The sequence below is a fragment of the Thunnus thynnus genome, chromosome 4, assembly GCF_963924715.1.
Source record: "Thunnus thynnus chromosome 4, fThuThy2.1, whole genome shotgun sequence".
NCBI classification, from domain to species: domain Eukaryota; kingdom Metazoa; phylum Chordata; class Actinopteri; order Scombriformes; family Scombridae; genus Thunnus; species Thunnus thynnus.
The window spans coordinates 32874837-32897817 of NC_089520.1; the positions used below are offsets into that span (position 1 = coordinate 32874837).

Genomic DNA, 22981 nt, shown 5'->3' on the forward strand with positions numbered 1-22981 from the left:
AATAAGACAAAGACTCCTCAGAGTACCTGTCATTTTTCCTGACTGATAGAACCTGATCAAAAGATGTTTTAGGTAATTACCTGCCAGTTACATCAGACTGGCAGATAAGGCTGTATTCATGTATGATAACAGGATAAAGGATAAGAAATCTAACACATATGATTTAAGAAAAGACTGTAAAAAGTGGGGGGTAAAGCTTTTCATAAATGGCAGATCTAATGTGATCTGCTCATTTTTATCTTGTTTCAAGATAGTGACCTACTTTCAAAAAACTACAACAAATGGCCCTGCATTCTTAAAAAAAAAGGTTTACAAAATGATCTTAATACTGTAAGCATTTTGACTGATAGCATTAGTGGTGTTTAATTCAGACACATAACACATAAAGATGACAAGCATACTCAGAATACGAAAGACAATTCTGTCTGTGGCTGTTGGAACATACAACGATTTTTTTTTGTCATTAATTTTTATTGCAACACCAGCAAATAACAGACAGTACCACAGGTTGCTGAATACATTTTTATTATTTATCCCACCTACTACTAAATCTTGCGGTTTATTTCCACCAATTTTCCACATCAAAGTTCATTTCCAGATGTTGGGGAGTAATACTGCATATGTGAAAAAAGTTATATAAAACCTTTTGTGTCTCCAGAGAAAGTTGTGTAAAATCTGATAGATTTCCTCAAGTGATGTTACTCGAGTCAGTGTCTGCTGGGGCTGAAGACTACAAGTTTGAAAATGAAACAAATCATTGTGAAGTTAGAGAGAAGTAAAGTTCCCAGACCTCTGTAGTTCCTCATCTCTGCTGAGGGCTAGCAGCTCCAGGCTACATTAGCCTCTACTAGCATAAAACACCTGAATCTCCTATTGTGCTGTCAGCAAGAAACAAGAAAGAGTAATGCATGGAAGAAAAGAGACAGTATCTCTGGCTCTGCTGCACTGATGTTGAGCCTTTTTTTAGAAACTGTCCATTGTGAAGCCAACAATGTTATTGGAGTGTAGTGCTAAATCAGTTGAGTACTCTTTTGAACCAAAAAACTGATACAATACCGTTTTGAAGACACACTTCATGTTCTTTTTAATTGAGCTAATTGACCATAGGAGATGAAAATGATGAGACAAGAAACTGTGGTGAAAAATTGTTTCTGAATGAAATAACTAGATGGGAATGTCTGATTTTGGATAATCCTGAAAAACACCCGACGAATCAAGCTACTTTATCCCACTGATGCAAAAATCACAAAAATATAAAATATAAAGCTGCCCTGCTCATTAATGTACCCACAATGGATTGATACGACCAGAGATAGCCTATTAAAGGGGTAGCTTAGTATAAATGGCAAAATCTCTGACAGTTGACAAATTTGACAGTTGACAAAACTACACATTACTGTGCAGTGCAGTGTCACCGACAATAAACTGGCCACATCTGGTGTTGTGCTCATGTTTGGACTTGTGAAATGCACGAATCTATAGTATTACATGCTATATATCGTAAACCACGTCCTGTAAAGAGTTAATAAGGAGCATCAAAGCTTTCATGGGGATACACAGTGAGCTCATAAGCTGACCAGCATGTCAATTTCCCAAAACCTAATCTTTAAATGTGTTCGTTTCTCTCACAGGATAATGAAGAGCACAGTTATTCCACTCTGAAGTCAAGAAATACCAGTGCCCGAGTTTCGGGACTGAAGCCGGGCACCAAGTACATCTTCCAAGTCCGAGCCAGAACGTCAGCAGGTTGCGGACGCTTTAGCCAGAATGTGGAGATTCAGACTGGGAAAGCAGGTGTGTGTGTGTATTGTATGATGTTCTATAAGAAACAGAGAAACAGAGAGGGTGTACTGTATCACTGAATTGTTGCTTAAAACCATCTGCCTGCCCTCAGCCAGAGGAACCCTTCAGCAGTTGTATGCTGTTTAATGCAGTGGAAAAAGTCCAGTAAGACAGTTTGTTCTGTTAAAAGACTTGGCACAGAAAGCTTCTCAAAGCCAGGCCAGACTGCACAGCATGGTCTGGGGCTCAAGAGGCTTGGGTGTCAGTAAGGCCGATAACCGCCTCAGTCCATCCCTCTGTTCCATTGATCTGCGCTTTGTTAGAGGGTCACCCCTGTCAGCAAAACTGCAGCCTATCCTAGCTTTAAACTGCTGTACACAGTCCCGGGGTAGGGTAGGAGCCTTCATGACTCTGTCCACCTGAGGCAAGTACAACACGGAAAGTTAGGTGATACTAAAGACCCCTTTTATTGGAATATTTTTCTTTCCTAATAGGGGATTTGGCAGAAAACGTGCAGAGCTGACTCTAGGTCTGCAAAGCTCAACCTCCTGCTTGGTTGGAGTCCCAGTGCTGTTTCATTGACTAATAGTCTCCCTTCATTCTGCTGTTCACTGGACCCCAACGTTCCTCCACTTGATACTGATTCATTTTCGGTCTCTGGAAAACAAGAGAACTGCACACATCCCACTAGCCTACATGCTGAGTAATCAATAAGTCCTAAAATTTATGAGACTGAGTAGCCTTTTTCCAGCACAATCGTATCCATCCTTCTGCAAACAGCGCTGTAGTTTCTCAGTGTTGAGTTGTATCCAGGCTTGTGTGACATTGAACAGTAAGCTGCCTCAAGGTGTAACCTGGTAATCAGACTGAATTTATTTTTTGCTGTGCTAGCTGCTCTATGGATGGAAATGTTGTTCTGCCTGTTCACCATTCTGACTGAAATATCTTAACATTGATTGCAATGAAATTTGTTACACACAGTCATGTTCTCCACAGAATGAACTGTAATAACTTTGGTTATCCCCTGATCTTTCATCTAGCACTATCATCAGGTCAAAATGTTAATATGTGTTATTAGTTTCTGCAAAACTAAACATGTACTTAATGTTTTGTGCTAAATCGTAAATGTTAGCATGCTAACACAATAAACTAATATGGTGAACATGGAAAACTAAAGCTAAATATCAGCATGTTAGCACTGTCATTATAAATGAGAATGTTAGCATGCTGACGTTAGCATTTAGCTCAAAGCACTGCTGTGCTTAGGTACAACTCCACAGAGCTGTTAGTGTGGTTGAAGACTCTTACTTCATTAAAAATGTTATAACCTTCCCATTTTCTGGGAAGGTTATTTTGCCTTAACCAGTCAGTAGTGACTGGTGTATCCTTCTCAACATTTTCAGCTAACACAAGTTGTGGTAGTTGCTCAGTTGATTCTTCAACCAGAAGAACAACCATCAGTGAGCACAACACCAGACCTGTATAGATCGCTGAAAATAAATCTGAGATGTGGGCAGTTCAGAGGTCTGGACTCAGGCTACTTTACATGATTTACAAATCATGTAAAGTGAATTTACAAAGTTCACTTGCATGCAGTGTCTGCAATTTACAAAAGTTAACATTTTCATGCAGCACCAGCCAAAGACCAACATTGTCATAATTTGATTAAAATGTACATCGTGTAACAACTTGTATGTAATTACAGGTAAGTATGTACATCCTCACTGAAACCTTTTTTGCATCACTGTGCCAACTCATCTAGACCCCTTCCCCCAACTAGTTAGAGTTTCTAGTGCGAAAACCAGCACCATCCCTCACTGGCCTCCCACCTACCAACAATTGCTATTAGTGTTGCTTACAATACCTGACCAAGATGGACGCCTTGCTTCAGGAAGTGAAACTCGGTCTCTGTTTTAGGTGTACGAACTCATGTTGTTATTCCATAAATCACTTAATGCATCATCATTTTATCTATTACATTTGAATTTTATTTTACATGAAAAAATGCCACCACAATCATGATATAATTACATAATATGGGAAAAGCATTTTTATTACATTATAGGAAGGTTACCATACATCAGTTTATATAACATTTTATATAACATTACATTATCCGTAGTTACTACTTTATGTGCACTTAATGTATCAATTTTGACAGGTATAAGACAAATGATGACAAAGCATTAAAATGTTTTTTTGACAGACAGTACATCTTGCATTTCCATGTCGGTATTTATAAAAGTGTGCTCAAAGGTAAAAGCTTAATCACATATACATCTGGGACAGCAAACAATCTTTTATAGGAATATTTCCTGCCCATAATGCGACGGACAAACTTTCAAAATGCAAACAGGTGGTAATTAGAAAATGCCAATCTCTTTAATGAAGCTTCCAATTCTTGTTTATCTTGTTTAACCAAGAACACTCTCCCTGCCACCTGTGTTTGCCAGTGTGTGTCAGCGCGTGTGTAAATGGAAACTGCAAACACCTTTTCTTCAGCTGATGTAATGTGTTTGTGTATCTCTGCAGCTCCCCTGCGCTACAACACCATGACCATCATCTGGATCTGCATGGCCCTGGTGTCCACACTGGTCACCTTTCTGGCCATCATCATCTGCAGGAAACGGCAAGGCTACACTTTACCACACTACCCATCGCTGCTGTGTGTGGAACACTTTCTTACACTACTCTACCTTGCCTCTCTTTGTGTGATGTTGCTTGTGATCAAAATCCCATGTGCATTGTATTTCTCCCTGCTTTTGCCACGTGTAGTATTGGCTGCAACTAAAATGAAAGTAAAATTGTAATCTGAGTGAAGCTGTCTTAGAATAGTCTTAAAATGTAGTCCTGAAGTGGGGAAGGATCTCATTTAAGCCTTTATTTGAGAAGCTAAAATACCTTTGTTCCCTTTTGTCAAATTGATGTGTGCATAATACAGGGTTGCACAAATAATCTGCATGCTTTTCTACCAGAAGTAAGGCTGATGAGTAGAGAGGAGTTTTGAAAGCTAATGCCTCAGCTTCTCACATCTCCTCAACTCTCCCTGTCTTCTCACTGTCTTATTTAGTTAATTTCCTAACTTATGATTTCCACCTCATAGTGGATTTAATTATGATGATTCATGTCCAGTAGCTTGCAAGCCAAATGTTCCCACTTATCCCATCAGCCCCTCCTCCCCCTTTTGATGTCTTCAACTTACATCTCTGTAGTACTGCAACGAATAATTAATTTCACTGTACTTAATTAACTCATACTTCAATGCATATTAAATGTTTCCTTTCCATTCTGTTTGAGGAAAAAAAATAAGTTGGAGGATTTATAGTTGTTATCTAGTTGAAATCATGTTGTCCTTACAAGTCCAGTATATGAAATGCTAATAAGATGGAAGATGAAAAGAGAAAGTCTTTATCCTGCTAGAGGTTTCTCTCTTTAAGGAAAAAGTTGAAATTGGCTGTAGGCCAAATTAATATCTAATTGATGAGAAAATACCTTAAATTCCATATAACTGAACGGGCCTGGGACAGTTTCAGTACTTACACAAGAAATAAACCTGAATGATAATGAAAAATACCTCAAGCCACTGCAGCTGAATTAATAGTCGATCACCTGATATTTTTAATTACATCTTAATATATATGAATATACATGTCAGATAATAAAATATACACCTCATTTGGCTAATGCTAGTGCCCCGCTGTTATTCAAGCTAAATCATGCTAGTGACCTAACATGGAGACATATAGATGGTTTTTATGTCTTCATCTCATCACTTAATGGAACAATTTGTCACAACAACTGGTGTATTTGGTTTAAGCAGACCTTTTTCTTTTCCTCTATTAGTAGCATGTGCTTCCGTCTCATAGCTTGGACAAGTGAATGATTTGTGTAGAAGGGACAGAGTTCCTGTCAGCAACACAACAGCCATGCCAGGTTTTCAAAGTAACCAAATTGAAAGAAATAATAATTATGCCTTTAAGACTCAAATTAGTATCTATTATTAATATCTCAATTGCTCAAATATTAGTAGAGAGGTAGAAGTCAAATGTAAAATATAGTTTTAGCTTAAAAGTAGTACAGAATGAAATCCAAACAGTCTAAAGCAGCCTTACCCTCTGATCACACTGTTTATAGTCATTCTGACTTGAACTCAACATACACGCTTGCAATGATGGCTGAGACTCAAAGAATGAGAAGGAACCCCACAGCGTGATGTAGAAACATTCAAATTTGTGAGGATGTCCTCTGATGCACTGTACCGGCCAGCGTACAATAGTGCTATTTTTGATTCCTACAGGAAACTCAGGAAACACAAAGCTGATTTCTTCTCCGCCTCACGTCTATTTAAAGAGCACTGTGTTTCAGCTTGGACACGTCCCCTTGAACAAATTCAAAACGTGTTTCCAAACCCAGATTCCCCCACCCCCTGCTAACTAACTCTCACATCGGCCAGTAACAGCTTGTGTTTTACTTCACTCGTGCGACCCAAAGTGTCTTTTTTTTTTTATACTAGTTGATATGGAAAACAGTGACAGTAGTCCAGTCTCCCCTGAGTCTCCACATTCACTGACTGCCAAAACAATGGTTCAGATCTGGACTTGTGGCTGTACGCATAATTTACTTACTCAAAAAAGTGGATTTAATGTTAACATAAACACAGAAATAGGATGCAACCACACCAGACAATGGCAGGACCAGATGTGTCTCTTGCACATACAGAATGGCAATGCCAATCAATCTTTACAACTTGCACATCATACTTATATTATACATTTTCAACATACTACAGAGCCAGGACCTACAGTATTCTGTGCACAAGCTAGAACAGCAGCAGATGAACTAGTTTGTCATGTGTCAGTGCGGGGGCAACATTAGAAAATAACTACACAAACTGTGCTGAGTATATAAACTGAGTGCTTTATGCTAAATAAAGCTTCACTCATAAAGTGCAAAAGACAGCCTGCTACTTTTGAATCTGCATATGTGAAGAAGGATTTAAATCCCTTTGCCTTTTCTCTCCTAAACACCCTCCAGAGATGTGTTAATGCCTTCTTTATATGAGGACTGATGTCAGTCAACATTACTAGCAAAACATGGAAGCATACTAATAGAAACATATGTGTATTACTTTATCTATTTAAATTATTAGCAAACCTCATAACTTAACCAAAGTAATTTAAAGGGTCTGTTCATCCAAATTACAATATATATTTATATAATACATGTTTTTCATTTCCCTCTAGTGATATAAAAATCCCATTCCACAAACTAATTTCCATTCACCTCCATTGCATTGGGGTGGCAGCAGAAATCTCAGAATGATACTGCGTCTAAAAACCTGTACGAATAAATATTATACAGTATATATTATATTTTTTGTAATTTGGCTGTACTGACACTTTAAGTTCATTTGCGATGACTGACCTCTTTCATCTTCCACCTTGTTGGTACTGGAAAACCTGAATAACAAGAGGAACAGGTTGACATGTTATTCCCCATCACTGGCGGCCTTAACTATATTTCACCCGTTTCAATTGAACAGGCCCCGCCCTCCCAAAGGCAATCCTAATATGCAAGAATTGAATAATTCACCCACTTTAAAAAAACAAAAAAACACTCCAAACATATTGTGATGAGCTGTGGTTACTTCATCTTCAAAGATGACACGCTGGACACCGCTGCAAAGCTACCAGCTAGCTTTAATTGCAGTTAGAACGAGTTAGCAACTCAGCATTCATTATGCTGCTTCAGGTCCAGGTCGCTGTCCAGCAGAGTGCCAGTGGTTGCGCTGCGGTCATGCTCCACAGTCAGCGAGTTACTCCGCTTTCACATCGCTGAAAACGTTAAAAAATAAATATTAATCGGAGGAACCGACTAACGAGCTGGTGAGTGAGTGGGAGCCGCGGGCCTGTCAACGGGGAGGAGGCCAGTCGCCTGCCAGGTGGCGGAGCATTGAGAGCCGGTGAGGATTGAGCTGAATCCCTGCTGAGCTTCTCTGTCTGACTAAGATCTGCAGAGAGCAGATGATCAGCAGCGAGCCAATCACAGGCCGGACACGCAAAGGCGTGGTCACACTGGCTCCATGGTCCCCAGGGAGCATCGGAGAAACAACAACCAAAACAAAACCGCTTTATGAAAATCAGAAGATAACTGAGTGGTGCCTTCATGTGCAACTCGTAAACTCAATGAACGACCGAAAGTTAAAGTTATTCTCTCATTTTTGTTTTTTTTTTTGAGGGGGGGTGGGGGCACATTAGCTCTTGAAACGGGCTCCCAGATGCTTAAGGCCGCCATTGTTCCCCCATAAATAACTAAGCATCACCAAATGATGAATAGCTCCGTAAAAAGTTAATAATTCATCATGAACAATTATTGATTTATTAATTATGAGCTGTGGTTTTATCTGCAGGGGAGTTTGATAGTACAAATGTTTCACTATTGTCCTGTATTCATCTCGCTGTATGTTTATGTGTTTGTGTGTGTGTGTGTGTGTTTGTCCTTTGTGTGTGCATGTGTGTGTTTTGTATAGACACTGTGGCTACAGCAAGGCCTTCCAGGACTCTGATGAGGAGAAGATGCATTACCAGAACGGTCACGGTATGTCTGGCCCGTTCTTCAATTATTACCAATAAAAGATTAGATTGTGTTCCTTGAAGAGGTCGCATTTTCATCCCGATGTAATAAAGTTCATCCTTAGAGCAAACAATTTTCACCACGCTCTGAGCGATTACAGAAGCACAGCGGCCTTATTCCCTGCATGCTGTTTATTCCTTCCCTCTCTCCATCTGCTCCTTTCTCCGAATCATTTATTTCCTTTTCATCAAGTTTTTCCCTCCACACACCAGTGACAGGGGCTCAGATGTGATGTTGCTCTCATTCTCTGATATGTGACCAAATGCTAATGTTGTGTATCTTAGTGTCATTCCCCGATGCGAGGTTCTATATCGACCCGCACACATACGAGGACCCCTGCCAGGCGGTCCATGAGTTTGCCCGAGAAATTGAAGCTTCCAGGATCAAAATAGAGAAAATCATTGGCTCAGGTAAAACCATCAACTTGTGTGCGCTTACACACACATACAGAGACACACATACACACACACACACACACACACACACAGTGAAAATCATTGGCTGAGGTAACTTAAAATCATTGGCCGGTGTAAAGGCTGTGGTGTGCAGCAGAGAGGAGGATGGCAGAGCGGAATCAGAGCGTTGCGTGGGGCTGTCAGTCAAAGCTCCTCAGACAAGCAGGGAATACTAACAGTGTGTCAGCTCTACAATACACTTTGCTAGATATGACTGCTGCACCCATAACGAGGGATAAAGAGTACAAAACTGAGGAAGACAAATAACGGCAATCACACTTAAAGTTTCTCTGCGCCAAAGATAAGAATTAATGAGAAAGCGGATGATGGATGATTGGCTTACTTCAGGTTTTGCACATATATGTAGACAGACAGCCTATAAGTGGATTTGTTTCTCTTATCTCACTCGGGAAATTAACTTAAGACACATTCTCATTTACAACCATGGCTTAAGAGGGGGTGGGGGTGCAGCTGAACACAATGCATGCTGAATATTCCTGGTTGAATGTATTTGGTGCTGAGTTGGGATCATTTTGTGTGTGTGTGTGTGTTTAGGGGAGTTTGGGGAGGTGTGTTATGGACGCATGAGGCTCCCGGGGAAACGGGACATCCCAGTGGCGCTGAAGACCCTGAAGGCAGGATACACAGAGAAGCAGAAGAGGGACTTCCTGGCTGAGGCATCCATCATGGCCCAGTTCGACCATCCCAATGTTATCCGACTGGAGGGAGTGGTAACCCAGAGTACGCTGACGATTAAACTGTCTATCAGTCTGAAGCCAGTTTCAGGATTATTGACTGTAGAGTAGTTAGACAGACATCTGGAATATTAATCAGCATGAATTAATTATCAATAAAAATACCTTTTTAGGCTACCCACATATCATAAGCTTTGTCTATGTGTAATGTAATGTAGGTTAGAGACGACTTGTGCAAAGTTGTCACAGATTTTGCCCCATAGCTCTTGAGCTCTTGAGACCTCTTCCTTTCACTTACAATTCTGGCTCCACATTCACATTCTGTTTAAATAAGCCCATTGTGATTCTGAGGTGGACCTGGGCTGAAGAAATGAAAAGACAGGAAAGGATGGGGTATAAATGGCCTAGTATTTTCCAAGGAGTTCAACTCACATAGGACTATTAGAACGTGTGACATTTTTGGAGGTAAAAGAGTTACTGAATCTTTACTGGGATGATAATAATCACATTTTACCTCCTAAAATACATCCCATCTGCCAGGTAATACCTGAGTGTAAATGAGTGTAAGTGCTGACTTGCTTTAGGCTCTTTCAAACCTTGTTTCTTTAAACCTGCAGTGTGGAACTTTTAAATATAAATGAAAGTCTGTTACATCCAAGCCCTTGCCAAATGAGGTCACACAATGCTGATGAAGCCTATCACCATTAGATTAATCTCTATATTTCACAGTATATGGAATTCTGAATCTCATGTCGGGGGCGACATTCCCGTGTTGGCCATTTGACTGTTAATTGTGCTGCTCTTCTACATTTTCCAAATGTTCTGTTCTATTGACACGATTTCGTGGGGGTTGTGTGATGCTCAAAACAATTTATCAACTGTTTTACAGCCGCAACAGTAGGTTACGGCCAGTGGTGTACTGACCATTGGAAATACTGGGACAAATCCCAGTGGGCTGTCAAAAAAGACGTTTTTGGGCCGGTGGACCGTCAAAACATATCCGTTTTTACCGGCTATCTCTTTGTGCCTGTCGTTCGGGGCGTGCATGAGAGCATGCTGCATGCCTGTGTCAGGCAATCACAGCCGAGCGCCCCCCTTTACTCTCACTGTCCAGAAGAGGGAGACAAAAATCCCACACTCTAGCTTTAAAGGATCAGTTCACCCAAATCACAAAAACACACAATATGTTTTTTTTCCACATCCAACCCTTGTTAGTGATTAGAAAAACTCAAAAGAATGATTTTCTTCAAAGTATAACTGCCACACTTTTAATAGAACCGGTTCACAGTGAGCTCCATGGATTATCCTGAGACTCTGTTTCTGTTGACCTTTTTTAGTTTTCTGTGCCACAGACCAGATTCCATTCACTTGCTTTGTATTGTGGTTGTGGCAGTATTCTCATGCTGTGTCCAAGTTTTATACTAAATACTAACTGTATACAGTATGTACAATAGTATACTTTTGATACAGCTACAAGAAGCATCATGTTTGTTTTTCATCATCTTTCTGGAGCCGTCTCACCACTGTTCACAATGTATTTTCATGTTTTGCTGGTGTTAGACACAACCACTATTTCCTCTGTGCATTGCATTGTGGGACAATAATGAACACCAAAGGCGCACTTAATTTAAGCTCTTTTTTTAATTGCATGCATACTTTTGGAGCACACTTAATTTTATCACTTTGATAGTGTGAACTCACTACATACTCAAAACCTGAATTAGCATGCAGTGTGGTGCTGAGACATAAAGTGTCTAATGAAACAAACACTGTATCTGCATGATGCGATTCCATGAGGGGTGAAAAAAAAAAGTGAAACTGTTTTTGTGGTATTAGTGAAGTGACCCTTAAGTGAGGTCAAGGGGAAAAATACATGCAACAATAAAATAAAGTCACTTTATCTGCAAAAGCTAAAAAGTTAATCTCAGGGTAACTGTTAAAAAAATTGTTGTATTAAGTTTTGCACACAAAAGAGCACTGTTTTGACTTCTTTTTAATTCTTTCTGATGCCACAAAGCATCAAAAGTAGTAGTATTTAGTTTAGTTTCGACAACACTCTTTTCTTCATACAGTAATTTTGTATAGTATGTCATCCTTTTATACACCATATGTAACACAGACAGTAAATCAGTGTTAAATTTGCTTGTAAATAGGTTGTTTGTACACTGTAGATATTCAGTGCAGTGTAGGAACACTCCTGTATGTTTCTGTTTGTCTTTCCAGGCAAACCAGTGATGATCATCACAGAGTACATGGAGAACGGCTCTCTGGACTCCTTCCTCAGGGTTGGTATTGACGCCTTTTGTCTTGAAGGTTCTTAGAAGTATTTGAGAATCCTAATGGTTCTCAGTCTTCTCAGACTTTGTTGCTAATGCGTCATTTTTACTGCACCTCTCAAAGATCATTTGCACTCATGTACTGAGTGGACATACTGTATCTGTAGTCTTTTTATCTGATTCTCTGTTAATGAGTAGGTGGATATCTTCTCTTTGCCTGTTCAAACATAGTGGCTGTCGCTGCTCATCATCAATGTCCAGTGAAAATGAAAAAACTTGATTTAGGCTTGTTGACTGTTTGTTATTTATCAGAGGGAGGGGGGTGGCTGGGGTGTGACTTAGATTTTTTTTTTATCTTGACCCTCCCTGGAGCTACAAATATTTTTCCTGGAGCCTCCCTGAGTGACTGGGGGAAAATACATCACCCTCCCTCTACCATAAATAACCATGTTTTATTATATTCACACCAAAGGTAGGTAGTATTGGAGAACATAAAAAGCAAGCTGACTTTTTCCAACCATTACATTTAATAGCGATCCATGACTCTTAAACCTCTTAAGCCTCCTGACCCCCCTTCCCTCATAAGAAAAAAACAAACTACCAGCCCAACTTACTGCATCCTCTCCTATAGTGCTGCATAAGTTACCTATGTCAACTCCAGCTCTGAAACAAAAATAAGACACTAAAAACTAGTCCAGCCAATGTAACGAGCAAACAGCACAGAGGGAGTTATCACCAAAACAAACCAGATAATTTCTTAGGCAAAATGCAAATCCTCCTCACAAATAATCACATCATCACACAAGATGTGTGCACTTCAGCAGAATATGAGTGCATGACAGCCAGCCCTCCCACCACACAAAACCAACATTTATTAAGCCTACACACACATACACACATCACAGCGCGCACACAGTCAACATTACCAACATGTGCATATTAATGACCGTTTTTCCAAATAAAGTAACATACACACTAGTGGCAGCAATAGCCAGAATAATATCAGCTGGCATGGAGGCCGCTATTAGATTTTCAAATTTAGCCTTTGATGATCACATTAACGAAAGTTACTTGAAAACAAAATCCTTGGGTTGAAGAAAGCCTTGGTTTTCTGCACTAAATTAGCTCTGGCGTAGGTAACTGTTATTCCTTTGCCGATTAACTCCAATTTTTCCTTAAATTAGTCTTGAAAAAGGCATGAATAATCCTCACTAGCCATGGTTACTCCCGGCTTGATTATCTATTTTTTTCCTGCTAGATTGTGATTGGGTCCGCTCCATTTCAGTATGCCTGTGCACCGCAACATGTAACGGCAAAGGCCAGGGAAACTGTTTAAATGGAGTGTAAGCTGACAAAACAAACAATGTCAGCCTACAGGGCAAAAGCCATGGTAGCTTTCCTAGCTGTCAAATAATCACAGCGGTATGACTGACATTCATCAGTTCTCTGTTTTATCAGTCTCTCTTGCTCTCACCCTGAAATTTGGCGGCAGATCTGGCGTATCTGCAGGCTACAATAACTGTCCAATGGTGTGCAGAATCTGCCTACAGGTGTACCAGCGTGTGTATGTGCAGGCCCATTCACAGCACACAGCAGCCTGAACTTGTCATAAAGTATCGACAACAAAGCCTGCTCATTCAGAGGGATGATTTTGCTGTCATTTGAATTACTCGGCCCTCAGTAAAATTATAGCTGGACTACCAATCACAGAGCTGAAAGCAGCATTTTCTCCCTAGCAACTGTGGAGGCACAAAATTCGAATAGGCTGACAAAAGGTGCTTCTTTCATTTAACCCTTCACATCCCAACACAAACTGAATAGGAAGGTTTGAATGGTTTATTTCCTCAGAAACGTTTTCTGAGTCCCGTCACCAAAAAACAAGTATTTTGAAAAGAAAAAATTTAAAGAAAAGAAAGAATTTATTCAAAATAAATACAAAATGCAACCATTTTAAGTTGTACGTCCCTCCCCTAAGCCAAAATAAAAAACATAAATCCCTTCCCAGTGCTATAAAAAATAACAAACAGTCCCTTACATTCCATTAAAAAAAAACAAAAAAACAGTAGTTTTAAAAGAGTTTCATGATAATTCAGTTTTCTCAAAACAAAAAGTATTGGTTTTCACTTGAGAGTGACATTAAACTTACTGTACATTTAGAGATACTGCACACATCACTTCCTGTGTATGGAAGGATTGTTGCCAGGAGAAAGCTATCAGGCTCTGGTGGTTTAGAGCAGCAAAAGTTTTCTTTAACAAGTTAAAGGTTGAATTAACATTGTATTACATTGGCAATGTCAAACTGCTAAGGTATCTGCTTATGTGAATTTAATGTGGATTATTACTTAAAAGCAAATCCCTCGCATGTATTATTCTCTTATCTTCACTCTCTTCTCTATCTTGATTAAAATCTCTTCTATTATCATTCTCTTCATCTTTTCTGCTGCTATACATCACATCTTTTTGATCTGCCATTAAAACCGTCTCTACTTACCTCCTCCTTCCTGATATTTCTTTCCTTTCCCTTTTCCGACATCCCGTAGAGACACGACGGCCAGTTTACCGTTATCCAACTGGTTGGGTTGCTGCGTGGCATTGCAGCTGGTATGACCTACCTGTCTGACCTAGGCTACATCCACAGAGACCTGGCTGCCCGCAACATCCTGGTCAACAGCAACCTGGTGTGTAAGGTGTCTGACTTCGGCCTATCCCGAGTGCTGGAGGACGACCCTGACGCCGCATACACCACCAGTGTGAGTTTTCACATTGAGGCAAGCATTAATTCAGCCACACCCACACATTCAGACACGTTTTTTTAAAGACATGGTCAGAGTCAGGTCATTACATGTGATGGGACTTCAGTAATCTGAAATTTGAAAATTTTATCATAAAAGTTTGACATATTGGGAAATAGACTTATTTATTTTGTTTACTCAAGAGTGACATGAAAATATTGATACCACTCTTATATCTGCATTAAGTATGGTGCGAGATCTATGCGATGATTAGCTTAGCTTAGCACAAAGCGTAGAAGCAAGGGGAAACAGCTAGCCTGACTCTGTACAAAGTTCAAAAATCTGCCAACTAGCACAACTAAAGTTCAATAATTAACATGTAGTATCTTTTGTTTAATGCATAAACAAACAGAATTGCGAGTCTTCCCATTCACTTGAATGAGAAAGTGTGTCCAAACTTTTGACTGGTACCATACATACTGGAACAATTTCTTGATGAACGGTGGATTCCTGGAGTCTTGTCATACCAGTTTAGACATTGCGTAGAAGTGTGGGCGGAAAGTGAGTCTTTTGTTTGTCAAGACATACTTACACTATATAGCTCCCACTAAAACCACAAATTGTTGTTTCTACATTTCGGTTTGTGCACGAATCGTGCTAGTTAGAGAATTGTTGAATTGGACAGAGCTAGGTTAGTTGTTTCCCCCTGCTTCCAGTCTTTATGCTAAGCTAGGCTAATCACCTCCTGGCTCTAGCTCCATACTTAATGCACATACATGAGAGTAGTATCGATCATCTCATCTAACTCTCAACAAGAATGCCAAGAAGTGTATTTCCCAAAATGTAAATGTTTTGAATTTTAAGCTTCAGACTGAAAAGACAAACTAGAAATGGTGTGATCAGCTTTTTCTAGCTATAATGTCACCAGAATCATCTTATTATTTTATTAGAGCAAATATAAGGCATCACAGTTTGGGGGACAGGTTTTATATTAAGTGATTTAAATTGATAAGATAAGTAAAATGTATTTATTTCTCTGATACAGCCTTCATTTAAAAAGGGATTCTCACTGAGATCTGGCCAGGAAAACTGCATCAAGACCAACATAAAAGTTAGAGACAAACACAATTGTACAAAAGCAATACAAAGTCACGTGAAAGCGAGAGCAAAGTAAAGTGCTCCAGGAGGCAGCAGTCCAATATTGAACGTGCAGCCTAATGGGAACAACTGTATTAAGTCTTGACTAAAAAAAAGGCAGCTCCTCACAGAGTCTGATACTATCAGCTCACAGCACACAGATGGAAATCAGAGTTTAACACATTTCTCTGTTACAATCTGTAACAGCAAGCAAGGTGATTTTGTGCAGCATTACTCAGAGACATTCTGAAGGGATTGCAGATTGTGATTTTACAGTACACTACAGTATCATTATGGCACATCTCGAATTAATGGTTGATAATGGCTGATGATTAATACAATTCACATTACTGTCTGAGAACTGTTGAAAAGTGAATAAGTGCGTGTGTCCATATAGTGTTTTTCTCTGACAGAAAGCGTTGGCAGAGCGTTGGGGAGCGCTGGGATGTAGTGCTTGTGTGGTGAGAGAAAAAAACTCTGCAAGTGGGTTTTGTTTCTATGACAACAATATCTTGACAATTTCTATGACAACATATCACCTCTCTAATTGCCATTGTATGATAGACTAATATTGCCCCTTTGCTCTGATGCTTGATAGTTTCTGTCTGACATAGGTCCTATCATAAAGCTCAGGATAGACACAGCCAGAACAAGCTTCTCCTCCATTTTCTTGGTTACCAGGGTGACGAGACCCGTCCCATCTAATATATGATTGGTTGCCTGAAAAGGAGTGTCAGTGATGACACCAGCGCCTTTCTGAAAAGTTCAGTGATTTTCAACTAGAGGTGCTCAGAGCAACGGCACAAAAAAGTCAGAGCCCTTTGAAAAAAGACACTGGGTGCACAGCTTTTTCTCTAGACAGCTGCATGCTGCTGCATACACTCTCTCCTCTTTGGGAACAACTGAAAAAAAGATGCTGGCGCTCAGAAAAAAACACTATATGCACACGAACCCTAAAGCTGCTTATTGTGTGGAAGCTGGCAGCAAAGTCACTTTGAAGAACCTGAAAGTATTAAGATCATGAGTTAGGGTTAGAGAATTCCAGTTGCAAGTTGCCACTTTTAATTTTTTAGCAGGACATCAAGCTTCAAGCTCTTTAGGGGTCCAAAATGTTGGCCTGATCTAAAATGCAGTAGACTTGAACAGACTCTGTTAGAGAAAGAACACTAACATCTGCAGCTGTTTGATGCATCATCAAGTAATAAGCAGCTGCAGAGGGAAAGAGCAGCTTTAGGCTATATAACAGATAATATATCCTATAATCATAATATCCTACAAACAAATTAAATCATAGAAACTAATTCAAAAAATAACTTGTTTATATGCTTCAAAGTAATTTTTAGATATAATTGAAAGTCCTGTTTTCACCAGATACTCAACCTTTTAAATATTAGACATATTGACTCAGACCCTGGGCCCATGGCAGTAAAGGAGAGACTGCCATGGGCCCTGATTAGGCTGTCAGTCTCTCACAGCCGATCTAGACCCGTGAAGACCTCTACATCAAGTATCTATAATGGGCTGCATTTTGAGAGTAACCTTCAAATGTTTTAAAATAACCTACAGGGAGTGCTTTGTTTGTGTAAGAAGTGATGTATCCATTTTTCAACCTAATGAACTGTCAGTTTTATATCAAGAATAATGTAAGTAGTTCACATACTTGCTAACATCTTTTCCTGATCACATATCCACAATGACTCACTTTAGTCTCTAGTGTGTCATTGAAGTTTCTGCTAACATGCACATTTACTCAACGGTGGAAGTACATTTGTTCAGGTACTGCACTTTAGTACTCATTTGAATAGTACTTGTATACTTATATTATATAATGGTATACTTGTCACTCCATTACGTTTATTTTACTGGTATAGTTATTTGATACTGATATGAATAAGATTCTATATACAAAAAATAAACACATACATAACAATATAACAGTATGAAAAAGGCCAATCTGCAAAATGAATACTTTTCCTTTTTTATTTTATTGGTTATGCTGATAATACCTATGATGTTTTTACTTGTAGTGGGTTATTTTTACACTGTGGTATTACCACTTCACTTCAGTTGGTTGTAAAACTGAAATAATGAGCTGAAAGATACTAAAAAGCAGCTAGAGCTGAGGGGAGCTTCAGCGTTGGGTAATAATTCTCTGTGGGTTCATAGGAGTGACTCCTCCCATTACAAAGAGTCATTTGATCTATTGCTAAAGTAAAAATATTGATTCACTTTAAGTAAAGGCTTTAAATACTTATTTTCCCAACCCTGTCTGTAGCACTTACTTCCAAGAATATTTGTTTCTACTGAAGAAAAAGGGTCACCAATATGTAGTTTCATTTTTTAAAAAGCCTCAGTAATTTCCTACAACAGCTTGTCACTGTGGTTCTTAGCAAACGTTACTCAAACAGGAGGAAATAATGCATTTGTCTGGGACTATTTTCTGAAGCGTATTGATTCACATTTGGTACCCTAGTGAGTATTTACAGCTGCAGGACGATGTATGTGGAAGCTCTACAGAGGAATAAGATATATCAGGCTTTGATACACAAACTACTCTTGTTAGTAGATTCATTGTTGGTTTTGGTAACAAAGAATCTCGCCAGACTCTGATCATATGTTTAATTGTCTAACCATAACATTTTTTCTAACTCTGTCTCAGAAAGTTGTTACATCCTGATTGTCCTTCTCTTTTTTCCATATAGGGCGGGAAAATCCCAATCCGCTGGACAGCCCCGGAGGCCATCGCCTACAGGAAGTTCTCCTCCTCCAGTGATGTATGGAGCTACGGTGTGGTCATGTGGGAGGTGATGTCCTATGGAGAGCGACCATACTGGAACCTCACCAACAGAGATGTGAGTGCTGTCTGTTGACCATAGCTAACCGATGTATTTCCATAGCAGACTCTGAAGTCTTATCCATTTTTTACTGTCCATGTGCAGGTGATCAAGTCTGTGGAAGAAGGCTACAGGCTTCCTGCTCCTATGGGCTGCCCTGCTGCTCTACACACACTCATGCTGGACTGCTGGCAGAAGGATCGCAACGAGAGGCCACGCTTTTGCCAGATAGTCACCGTTCTTGACAAGCTAATCCGCAACCCAGATAACCTGAAGTCTATTGACACGCTCTGCAGGTGGGTGGGCGGCTGAATAGATCCATTTCTGCAGCAAAGCAACATGGGTGCATTATGTCACATACTGAGGAGTTCTTTGATTTAATTTGGCTAGACTGTTCGCCAACATTTAATCAAATATTGGTTCATGTGATTAGCGGATTAAGCAGCAAATCAATGCAAGACACACCAGCGTGGGGTTGAGAAGATGATCTCCAGGACAATATATGGTGACAGACTGCTAGGCTACTAAGTAACTGTCCTGGTGTGGGAGGCAGAGTAAATCCAGTCTCATCCTGCTGCTATCAAACATGAGCGCAGTGGGATAAAGTTGCAGCCTAAAGTTTCACTCAAAGTTCTTTGGCAGATGAAGCGAGCGGTCGTGTTCGCTTTCCAATAAGCTCATCTCTGACAGACGCGCTGTGCATTAAGTAAAAGCCTCGCTATGATATTGACATTGATCCGCGGTGAATCTGGGACCAGGTTTGAGAGGACACCCAGCTGAAGCTGGACCTGTGTAAATTGCTTAGTTCAGATCCCAGGTCTTCCGAAGTCAGTGGTGCGCGGCACTGCACGTCTGTGCATCTGTGTGTGTGTGTGTGTGTGTGTGTGTGTGTGTGTGTGTGTGTGTGTAGTGAGGGAAACGGCAGGTAGAGGAAGAGGCAGAGGAGGAGTGTAAAGGATTTCTCCCTGTATTAATCTACCCAAAGCAGTCATCCTGCAACCACAGCCGCCACCTCTTCTCTATCATTTTAACTTCTATTGATTTTCTGCCTCGGTTACTTGCACATTTCAAAGCCCCCCACCTCCCTCGACTCCTTCCCCCCCCCAACCCTTCTCCTTCTCGCTCACTTTTTGACTCTTCTCGTTTTCGTACTCCCTCCAACTAATCTTTTTGTCTTGCCATTCATCTTCCTCTCTCTCTCTCTCTCTCTCTCTCTCTCTCTCTCTCTATGTCTATCTATGGCCATCTGTCTCTCTCACTCGGTCGCAGTTTAAACAGTCCTCCGCTGATGGACAGAGCTATTCCCGACTTCAGTAGCTGTAACTCAGTAGACGAGTGGCTGGACACCATAAAGATGGGCCGCTACAAGGACCGCTTTGCAGCAGGGGGGTACCACACTCTGGGTCACGTCATAGGCATGAACCAAGGGTATGTACTGACCATGATGGAGAGTTATAACAACTCAGAGGTGATGCTGAGCTGTTAGCTGCTGGGCTCCACCAACTCTGTGTGATATTTGTAGCTTAAAGACCCTGCAGGCTGAAAAATAACTTCAGTCTGTACTGTCTGACTGTTTGATTGACACTTTGAAATTTAGTTTCTGCATACTGTAAAAAAGCTCCCAATAAATCTCAGCCAATCAAGCTAAAATCAGTTTGGCCAGTCATTTCAGCACCACTCATTTGCTCTATTAATTAACACCTCCACAGTTCTGTCTACTGCATTTCCTCCATTGAGCTCAGTCATAAACATAATAAACCCTCCTATAGTACCTTTATATCTGTGCCAGGAGTTTCTTTTCCATCCGGCCTTCGAGAAGCACAGTGTAAAAGTTAAATATATTTCCAACACATTGTGAGTTGTGTGGAGGGATTTCAGTTACAGATAATTCTTGGCTGAAGCTTTAGATAGTTCATACTATGTTAAACAATGTATCCAAATAATGACATAGTTTCAAATAATGGTAAATAATAATCAGCACAATAATTTGTGCTGATCACAAACATGCTCACATGGTAACAACATCATGTCATACTCACCAATCTGTTACTCTGAGTTTCTCTTTTTTAACAGAATTACTGTTCACATTCACTTATTAATTCCAACCGTTTCTGCTTTGCTGTTTTTTTGATCGGTGTTAAGCTTCTGTCAGTGAAGCTCAACACTTACTGCAGTTATGTATTTCACATTAAAAGGCCTATCAGGGAAGGGAGGGATTACACCCTTTCTGTCTTGGAATGAAGGAATATCTGTGCAGGATAGCTGCTGTGTGTCATTCAACACTGATTGAAAGAATGGCAAAGTAGAAAGTAGAAAGTTGACTGATGGATTTAATGCTGAGGAAACAATGTCCAGAATTTGTCAAGACAACAGATAAAGGAAGTTTTGAGTATCAATTAACAGCGGACAGCATCAAAAGCAAGGTAAAAGGGTAGCAGATAGACAACAGGTAGATATCTTATTAATTAACACAATGAATAAATTATGAATACAGGCCTGTGTCGAATACAATTCATTCAAATAGCAGATGAATTTACTGTATGTTCCAACAAAACTTTTTAAATGTGAACATTATTCATGCCTAAAAAAAGCCTCTTTATTTTCCCTACAATGTAAGTCATCAGCATTATGACTGTCATGGAACGCTCTGTGTACATTTTTTGTGTCATGCAGGGATATCCAGAGGCTCGGAGTGACGCTGATGGGCCACCAGAAGAAGATCATGACCAGTGTCCAGCTGATGAGAGCACAGGTCCTGAACAAGAGTGTGCCATCAGTGCATGTATAACTCCAACGCTGAGGTTTCTGTCTGCTGAAATCTAGAAACCCAGGTTTCTATAAGGTCTAGAGGAACTCCACGGGAAACAAGATGATCAGATAAATGGGAGAAGAAGATATGCGGGAACTTTACAAGACTTTTTCCTTGAGAGACTGAAGAACAAAACGTGAAAGGTTTTAACTATGGAGCAAGTAAACATGACTTCTATGGGACAAGTCCAACCTTTCATTTTTTTTTCCTTTCCGATTACATTTTCTGAGTTTAAATGTCTTGTTTATAAATGGAAAGACTGCCTTAATTACCACAAATTATTTTAATTTTATTGTCTACAAAGAGAAGATAATTTATCAATCATGAATTTATCAGAGTAATATGATTTACTGAACCGGACAATAGTAAGAGTATATGGAGTAATGTAGAGTGTGGGGGTGGGGGTGTGTTCAAATGTTCTGTTCTGACACTCACTGCCTCTCAACAGCTGGAATAGGATGAGGCACAGAATGACGCTTGAGTCAGAAAAAGTGGAGAAAAGTGAGATAGGGCTAACCCGAGTTGCCAGATCATCTCCACAGTGGAGAAGACCTATTTCACCCCAGGCTATTAATACCAACAACAGGCACATTTCTCCGCCGTCCAACCTTGATGAATGACCCCAGGAGAGCCCTAGAGCCCTCTGCCCAGTTTGAAGCTGCCCGGCGCACAACTACTGTACTTGGAAGACGTGTATGATTCAGTTACAGTGCACTTTATTCTACAATCTCTCTGTGTTGTAGAGGCTTTGAAGTTGTGTCACAAATCTCCTCGCAGCCATAACGTGAGCTGCAATGTTGGTCCGTTACAAAATTAACTGTTTAAAAATATAACATAGATAATTATTCATATGCAGTAACAACCAAGAAGAAAAAGAGATATTTGGAAATATTAGTATTAGAAGCCAAAGTGTCTCATCAAGATTCCTTTACAAAGTAGTCTTCACTGTGACAGCAAATTAGAAAACTATATATATATGAAATTATATATCGGTCACTTCATACATTTGCCTCTATTTCAAATGTTTTCCAAATGCACTGATATTTTAAATATATAGAAAGTATATTTGAAATTTATTGCAACTGTTGCAAATCTAAAATATATTATTTTAAACTATTTTAAGCAGTTTAAAATGATATATATTTTAAACTACCTAAGAATCTATTTCAAATATATTATTTAATATATTACTATATATATTTCTCAAGGCGTGTCAGGCTACATGCTTTTCCTTGATTACATATATAGACATACATTATCATTTGGCTTAAAATGATTTTTGAAATGCATTTGGAAAATCCCAAATATTGGAAATGTATTAATGGCCAAAATTAACATCAGTTAACCTTAGCATTTGCTTTTTTAGTGCTGTTTGTAAGCTACAATAGGTAGCTGGCAGCAGGCTCATTTAAGCAAAGCAGCTGGTTTTAATTTCCATTGACCACTAGATGCTACAGTAACTCTAGCTTGTACATTATCTGGTGTACAACTAGAGTGAGATACTGATTTGTTAGCTAACTGTTGCTGATAATATCTAAATATAAAATGACTCAAATGTGTTTGTGAAAAAAATATCAGTAGAAAAAGGCAGCACAAAATGTATATGTCTGCTGAATTCTGTTGAAACG

General features: G+C 39.7%; 1 protein-coding gene across 1 annotated transcript in view; it reads left to right on the plus strand.

Annotated features, from left to right (window-relative positions):
* Positions 1–22445, plus strand: part of epha8 (eph receptor A8) — a 118094-nt gene extending 95649 nt beyond the window's left edge. The window contains exons 10-20 of the mRNA XM_067588384.1: positions 1632–1794; positions 4315–4447; positions 8312–8379; positions 8700–8825; positions 9426–9611; positions 11789–11850; positions 14382–14591; positions 18413–18562; positions 18650–18840; positions 19814–19972; positions 21218–22445. Coding sequence (XP_067444485.1) covers positions 1632–1794; positions 4315–4447; positions 8312–8379; positions 8700–8825; positions 9426–9611; positions 11789–11850; positions 14382–14591; positions 18413–18562; positions 18650–18840; positions 19814–19972; positions 21218–21332 — 1563 coding nt within the window. The 3' untranslated portion in view covers positions 21333–22445. The remainder of the gene's footprint in view (positions 1–1631; positions 1795–4314; positions 4448–8311; positions 8380–8699; positions 8826–9425; positions 9612–11788; positions 11851–14381; positions 14592–18412; positions 18563–18649; positions 18841–19813; positions 19973–21217) is intronic.
* Positions 22446–22981: the final 536 nt, after the last annotated feature.